Source organism: Tasmannia lanceolata, unplaced genomic scaffold, assembly GCF_043159265.1.
Source record: "Tasmannia lanceolata isolate RefF3 unplaced genomic scaffold, GAP_Taslan_0.1 ptg000019l, whole genome shotgun sequence".
NCBI lineage: Eukaryota > Viridiplantae > Streptophyta > Magnoliopsida > Canellales > Winteraceae > Tasmannia > Tasmannia lanceolata.
In genome coordinates this window covers 28,937,532-28,945,774 of record NW_027518696.1, presented here as the reverse complement: position 1 = coordinate 28,945,774, position 8,243 = coordinate 28,937,532, and the positions used below count along the sequence as shown (strand labels likewise).

At 39.7% G+C, this 8,243-nt stretch overlaps 1 protein-coding gene across 1 annotated transcript; it reads right to left on the bottom strand.

The window, feature by feature from the left end:
- Nucleotides 1-2,085: 2,085 nt before the first annotated feature.
- On the bottom strand, nt 2,086-3,847 carry LOC143852478 (uncharacterized). The gene is made up of 4 exons (XM_077361863.1): nt 3,566-3,847; nt 2,792-3,520; nt 2,422-2,652; nt 2,086-2,298 (listed from the first exon to the last, which is right to left on the bottom strand). The coding sequence occupies exons 1-4, from the start codon at nt 3,845-3,847 to the stop codon at nt 2,086-2,088; spliced, it is 1,455 nt and encodes a 484-aa protein (XP_077217978.1).
- Between the last annotated feature and the right edge of the window lie 4,396 nt (nt 3,848-8,243).

Sequence of the window (8,243 nt, the reverse complement as noted above, 5' to 3'; positions counted from 1 at the left end):
GATACATTGTAGAGTGATATTTAGATAGGCAACTACTTAGCATTTCACTATTAAATTATCAAGGGAGACAGACTGGACTGCGAGCGAGCCAGAAAGTCAAAGCTTTACTTGGTTACGAGCAAAGGAGAATCAAGAAATGGCCAGACTCCAAAACACAGAGCTACTACTCTGAAAATTTCTTATTTTATTAAAATTTTTCACATGATTGGAGAATTAACCAAACTTTGATTGATTTCACTGATGAACTAGCTATCTCTTGCCGAGAATGATTAAGAGTACATGATCTTTGCTGAAGACCAGACTCAAGTAGCTTGAAAGAATTTTTGGGTATTGACTCTTTTCGAAAGGTAAACAGTATTCTACTTAGGTTTTGAAGATTACAGGAGCTAACTCTAGACTCCGTTGGGAATTGATATTTCTGAAACACTGACTCTGCTGGGAAACAAATTTGACTGAGGAGTTTAACTCAAAGAAGTGTGTTCAAGCTCATCTAATCTCTATTTGCTGAGAATAGCCATCTCAATTATCACTGTGTATTTGATATCTTTTATGACCTGATGGCCTATGTCATAAAAGATTCCCCTAGTATGATTTTACTTCCATGACAAGATTCATTAGACAGCAAAACAAAAGGGATGAACATGAAGCTTTTATTTCATGAACATTTGGGATTACAAGGCTTTTGTACAACAGACTACGTCTGACTAATAATCTTCTTTCAATTCTGCCAGTTGTTGATGCTTCTAATGGGCATGAGAGCCTACCATCTTCTGAACTCTGTCCTGTGTTGCATTGTCTTCAGGAGACGCGACTTCTTGCTTCCTTTTTTTTACCTGTCACCCCAGCTTTGGGAGGGATACTGACTAAACAAGACTTTAAACTTGACCTCGACTCGATAAAGGAAAGACTTTGACAAACAACGTATAAGAACTTTGACGAGTACATGACTTGAACTCTAAAAGAGACCGAATCTGCTTCTTACCTGATAAACATTTTAAAATGGTAACAATCTAACACTCTTAGAATTTTTTGAATACCATGTTTAAAGGTGTTTCATTCCTTTTCCGGTATTTCCATCATAGTTATTATTCCCTTCGGATTGGTCAGTTTTAACCTCCCTAGCTTGAAGAATGTCAAAGGAACTTCTGCTGGCACCTTACTTAGACTTTAGAGTAATGCCAATGAACAAATGAAAGTCCAGCCGGCTTTAAGAAGTTCTGTCCTTTTATGAAATCACAGCAATGACCAGATCGCCCTTTCAGGTTTTCAATTTCGCGGACCGTCTGCCTTTATTTTTCCTGGATTGCCTGCCCTTGTAGGTTTTCCTTCCAGCAGGCTCAGGACCCTGATTTTTGCCTAAGTCGCCCTTTCGGGTTTTCAACTTAGCGAGTGAATGACCCTATCTTTTGCCTGGACCTTCCTTTCAGGTTTTCAGTCTAGCGGGTCTAAGACTCCGTCATTTTCTTTCTTTCTGTTTCTCCATAAACCTGGGCCTAAACACACGATAAGGACTTTTAGGTGGGCTAGGGTTCAAAAGGATTGGACTTTGATATGTTTGCATGTATTTGGACCAAATCTAGACCATCCAGACTGCCTACATACCCCCGAAGAATTGGGGATCAGGTCTGCGTAGTTTGCCCATTAGGGTTAAAAGGATTATTTCAATTTTATTTACAAAGTTCGACCAAACCTGAATTAATCAGGCCGCCTACGTACCCCATTGAAAGGGATCAGGTCGTGACGTAGTTGAAGTTTTAAAAATGCCCCTAGTTTGAGTTTAACAATGAAATTTGATTTTGATTGACTTTTTTAGGCTAAAAAATTTTGCAAACGGTTTTTGACTTTTGGGTTCTTAGCTTTGAAGCTCAGATCGTCCAAGGATGGCCTCCTGGTGTTTTCGGTGTAATACTTCTTTAGCGAATCCAGGTTTGTAGGTTCTGTTAGTTTTTCTCCATTTTCATCGATGAGACTTACAGCTTTTTCCAGCAGGACTTCATGCACAATGTAAGGACCATGCCAGTTTGGTCTGAACTTCCCTCTTGGATCGAATACCGGTGCCCTATAGGACTTCAAGACGAGGTCTCCTTACTTTAGATCTCGAACACAAACGTTTTTGTTAAAGGCCCTCTCAATCCGCCTCTGATATCCTTGAATATGGTAAAGAGCTTTTAGCCTCTTCTCATCTATCATATGCAACTCATGATATCTGGCCTTTGCCCCTGATACTGGTAGGTTAGCTTCCATCATTACTCTTAAGGATGGGATTCTCAATTCAAGACGCAGGACTGCTTCCATTCCCTACACTAAAGAGTACAGAGTTACACCTGCAGAAGATCTACTCGATGTCCTATAAGCCCACAAAGCATACATGAGTTTATTCTACCAATCTTTATATGTCTCAACCATCTTGTTGATGATTACCTTGATGTTCTTATTCACGGCCTTGACAGCTCCATTTGTCTGAGGTTTGTAATGTGATGACTTATGATGCTTGATTTTGAACTCCTCACACAGGTGTACAACTTTCTTCTTGAAGTGTGACCCATTGTCCAAGATTAACTCATGTGGTACTCTGTATCGACAAATGATGTTTGTACATATGAACTTTGCCACGGAAGCAGACGTTAAGAAAGCATAAGAAGCAGCTTCTATCTACTTTGTAAAGTAGTCGATACAACCAAGATGTAGTCATGACCACTTGACAATCTAGGATAGATCTTCCCAATGATATCAATCCCCCATACTGAGAATGGCCATGGCGAGGCAAAGAATGCAACTCTGAAGGAGGAACATGAATGAGATTGGCATAAACTTGGCGTTTGTGGCATTTTTTCACAAAAGCAAAACAATCGGCTTCCATTGTTTGCCAATAAAATCCAAGTCTTAAGATTTTTCTTGACAGCATCTTCCCATTCATGTGAGGTCCGCAAACTCCCTCATGTGTTTCTTCGATAAGCTCAGCAGCTTGATCTACATCAACACACGAGAGTTGTATACTATCAAATGATCTCCTATAAAGCTCTTCACCACAAATGATGAAGTTAGAGGCCAACCTCTGAAGGGTTCTATGCTCTTTTCCTAAAGCCTCGGACGGATGCCCCTTGCCTAAAATGAGATTCTTGATGTCTGTGTACCAGGGCTTCCCATCTGGACATCTAGCCGATATCTCAATTGCATTCACATGTGCCGGAGCCCATTGTAACTTTACAGCTAATGGTTGGACCTCCATAGTCGTTGAAATGTCTAACATTGAGGCCAGTGTAGCCAAAGCGTCAGCAAAATGGTTCCCTATTCTCGACAGATGAGTGAAGGTGTTATTTATGAACTTCTTAACCAGAGATTCTAGATATGTATTGTATGGGGTCAACCTATCTTCCCTGGTTCTCCATCGCCCATTGGTTTGGAAAATCATTAGGATTGAGTCTCCAAACACATCTACATCTTGAACATGTAGAGCTAAAGCTGCTTCTAGTCCTGTGATGCATGCCTCATATTCTGCTATGTTATTTGTACATTTAAACTGCAACTTGATGGATATAGGAATATACTCCTTCTTTGGAGATACCAGCACTGCCCCTACTCCTTGGCCTTGGTTATTGACAGCTCCATCAAAGTAAATAAGCCATTTTGTACTAGGAGTTTCTTCTTCTATGTCCATTATTTCTTCGTCAGAAAACTCTGCCTTCAAAAGTGCAATATCTTCCACAGGAGAATCGGCCAACTGCACAGCTATAATTCGCCCTTTGATTGATTTCTGAGTGACATCAAACTCAGATAATAACAATAACCATCTAGTTGTTCTTCCAATGTGGGCGGGTTTCTCAAACAAATACTTCAACGGCTCCATCCGTGAAATCAGAAAAACCTTGTTTGATAGCAAGTAATTTCAAAGTCTCTAGGTTGCCCAAACTAATGCTAGAAAAGTCTTTTCTTAAATTGTGTACTTCATTTTGTACTCTAGCATTCTTTTGTTGATGTAATAAATGGGCTTTTCCCTCTTAGACTCTGAATCTTGCTAAGCTAGCATACAGCCCATTGCTTTATCCATAACAGATAGATACAACAGTAATGGTTGGCCCGAAATGATACGTGATAAGACAGGAGGCAAGACTAAACATGTTTAACTTTCTCAAAGGCTTCCTGACATTCATCATTCCATTTCTTAGAAGAATTCTTCTTCAACAGCTTAAAAATGGGTTCAAAAGTTGTGATCAACTGAGACTTTCCCAGGAATCCATGGATTTGCTTTTCTATCCTAGTTGGTTCCTTTTCTTGAATAGCTTTGATCTTTTGAGGATCCACCTCAATTCCTCTTTCACTCACCATGAATCCTAATAGTTTCCCCGAAGTAACCCCGAAGTAACCCCGAATACACATTTATTGGGGTTCAGACGAAGCTAATATTTTCGGATTCTCTCAAAGAATTTCCTCAAGCCTACAGTATGCTCCTGTCGGGTCTTAGCCTTTACAATCATATCATCTACATAGACCTCTACTACCTTATGAATCATGTCATGGAGTAGAGTTGTAGCTGCTCTCTGATAAGTGGGCCCGTCATTCTTTAATCCGAAAGACATCACTCTATAACAATAGGTTCCCCATTGAGTAATGAATGCCATCTTAACCATATCGTCAGGGGCCATCTTGATCTGATTATATCTCGAGATTCCATCCATGAAAGATAGCAAAGCATGACCTGCAGTATTGTCCACTAGAATGTCGATGTGCTGTAGGGGAAAATCATCCTTCGGACTCGCCTTGTTCAGGTCCCTAAAGTGCACACACATTCTGACCTTTCCATTCATTTTAGGCACCGGTACTATATTAGCCAGCCATTCAGGATATTCGACAACCTGGATGAAGTTTACTTCCAATAACTTCGTAACTTCTTCATGAACTTTCAATTCCCAATCCGGTTTTAATCTTCGGAGTTTCTGCTTCTTTGGCTTGGCACTAGGGATTAAAGGTAACCGGTGTTAGACAATGTCCTCACTGAATCACGGCATGTCATCATAAGACCAAGCAAAAACTTCTTTGAACTCCCTAAGTGAAATACAAGGTGACAATCCAAGAGGGGGGTGAATTGGCTAATTACAATTTTGGGGCTTAATTAAATGGATTATTAAAATCAGTTTACCCATTAAGCCTTAACAAGTCTAACCCTTTATCAAATAATGAATATAATGTATGATAGGGATTAGATTAGATATGACTTTATGCTTAGATACTCTAGCCCTTGTTCAATGAAACATAAACACGGGTAAAGGATAGAGATTACCAACCAACAAAGTGCAAAGAGAAGGAAGTAAGAAAGCATCCACAGGGCACAAGTTTTATAGTGGTTCGGTCACAACTTGACCTACTCCACTCTTCCAAGTTTTCCTCCTTGGGATCTCCACTAAACTAATAAGATTCTTCAACGGGCGAATCTCAAAGCCGTACACCATTTTCACATAAAGCCTTGCGAGGGCGCCTCCCTCTTACAATGATTCACCTTTCTTAATGGGCCGAATCGAAGACCCTCACAAACAAATGAAGAAATAAAATAAAAACTCTCTTTGGTCTTAGATAGGCTGATTACAACTTTGAAAGCTCATAAACACTCCGAGGAAGATATAAGGTAAAGTCTATGGAGTACCTCTTGATAGAATGTACAAATACAAGTTCAAAGAGGTTTAACCTTTCATATAAAAGTTTAGGTTCAAGAAGATAGGATTTAATCTTGCAAAAAGGTTATTTAGAAAGGTTTTGATAGTGATATATAGCCCACAAGGAAATATGACCATTTAGGGGTAAAACTGTAAATTACAGGGTTGAAAAAGTCAACCTGTGAAAGCCCCAACGGATCTATTTCCTTGTCGCAGTGGTCGACCTAGGCACGGCGGTCGCCCGCCCTTATCGGGCTCTTAGTTTGAATTTCAAATTTCATACCGCGCGGTCGACCGGTCCTAGGGCGGTCGCCCGGCGGCGGCTACTTGTTTGAAATTAATTTTCAGCTTAAAAACACTATCGCGGTCGACCTGACCTATGGCGGTCGACCTCCAAGCCCAACTTGGATGTTTTCTGAATTTTCCAGAAAACATATCCGCGGTTGCCCGGCTTACCCCGGTCGACCGGCCGATAGATTTTGAGATGCCCTAGATTTCCAAGTAGCATCCCGTGGTGGCCCAGCATAGCTCGGTCGTTCGGCCCTAAGTAAATTTTGATTTTTAACTTTAAATTCCAGGGGCATTAGGCTTTGGTCTTGGGCTAAAGTCCTAGGCTTTCAAACACATTTTTGGGTGTGTGTATGGTTTTCAAAGATATAAAAACTTAGGTATATAAACCATTTTGAAAACCTTTTGAAGGTGCATTTAAACATAAAATCAAGAGGACTCCAAATACATTCTAAAAATAAGAACCATGAGTCTTCTTGGAATGTCTTTGCTCTTTGCACTTCCTTGGACTTCTTCAGCTTGAATGAACATCTTGAACTTTGTCTTTGCTCTTGTGACTTGTCCTCTAATCTTCAATGCAAGTCGAGGTACATGAGGTGTCACCATGGCATGTTCAACTCCAAGCTCCTTCTTGACACTTGTTGGGGAACTTGTGGGATCTTCATGTTGAGCTCCTTGACTTGATCATCTCCAAATGGTGATGATTCTAATGTAGGTGCAAGCTCTTTGTTCCTTCGTCTCTTGATCCACAAGCCATGTGTTGTGAAGAGTTGTGTAATGGCGATTATGACATGAAATTTCTGTACACAATACAACACCTCAAAGCAACACATTAGTTCATAAAATCTAATCAATTTTGTTTGCTTGCATCAAAACAAGAAGGTAAGGTGAATGATTAACCCATGGGAACCCTTGGGCTTACATTCTCCCCCTTTTTTATGATGGCAAACAAATTGATTAGAGAGGAAGGAGATGTTAACCAAATAGATGAGTATGCATGATATGATGTACACAATAGAGCATAGCTCTCCCTCACTCTATGCACAAATATAATTAATGATTACAAACCATATGGTGCATATACAATTGGACTACCTAATCAATTCTTAAAATTCTCCCCCTTTTAGCAACAGCAAAAAGGTAGGGCTTTATAAGTGAAACAACAAGTGGGGTGTCAAGATGAATAACAGCTTGTTTAAGCTTTGTGCCTTGTATATGATATACCATTCAAGCACTAGAATTGCTTATCAAATAGAAAACAAAAGTGAAATGCATGATAAGCCCCTTTTTTTTATGAACGGAATCATAAGTTAAGCATAAGAATAGGGGCAATAGACCTTGTGAGCACATCACAATGATCTATAGAAACATGAAGATATAACCATTTTGCTCTCCCCTATGAATTTATTATCGGCCTTAGGTGAAACCTATATTGTAGGGCATGACATGGCAGAATGATTTGAATACTTGGGCTTCATTTGCAACTTTTTGAAGCAGATAAGTATCTACCTGAGCAAGGATATGCTCAGATCTATAACTTAACCTTTCAAGTTCACAAGTTGCATTATGTAGGGGTTTTCTTGGCATAGGGCATATAAGTCTCTTCTTGAGCATGAACATGCTCAGAAAATAATTTGAGTTTAAGCTGTTTGGCCCTAAATAGTTATACATTTGCAAGTGAAAGCTCCCCCTGATTATGTGCATCAAATCTAAATGTAAAACTTCTAAGCACATAGGCCCAGTGATTTGAATCACTTTAACCATTCCACATTTGCCCCATTCAAAAGATATTCACAATTTGAACATGAATGGATGAATATTAGACAAAACATGATGACCTTGAGGTGAATTCAGTCTAATAAACACATGAATACCAAAATAATGAACAAGAAGGGAATATGCATCCATGGCAACAAAAAGATCATGTGTATATATAGGAAACATTAAACAACATATACATGAACCAAAATAAAACATAAAAGCTCTTTACTGGGCACTGACATCCATCACAGACCATAAAGCCCATAATGGGCATATACAGACCAAAATAAAAATCCCACATCGGGCATAACCATCATCCATGAGAGAATAATAATATAGTCCAAAAGCCCATACTGGGCAAGATACAGCTAAATGATATAGTCATCAGGAAGATGTGATCGTATGTGTCTGCTGCAGGGAAGGTCCTGTCTATCGATCAGTCCTTAGGTGGAGGTTGGTGCTCCTCATGAGGTGAAGTCCTGGAGGTGTAGTATCTGGTGACCTGATGTAGACACCCCATTTTGACCGTGCCCTAAACCTTCCAAT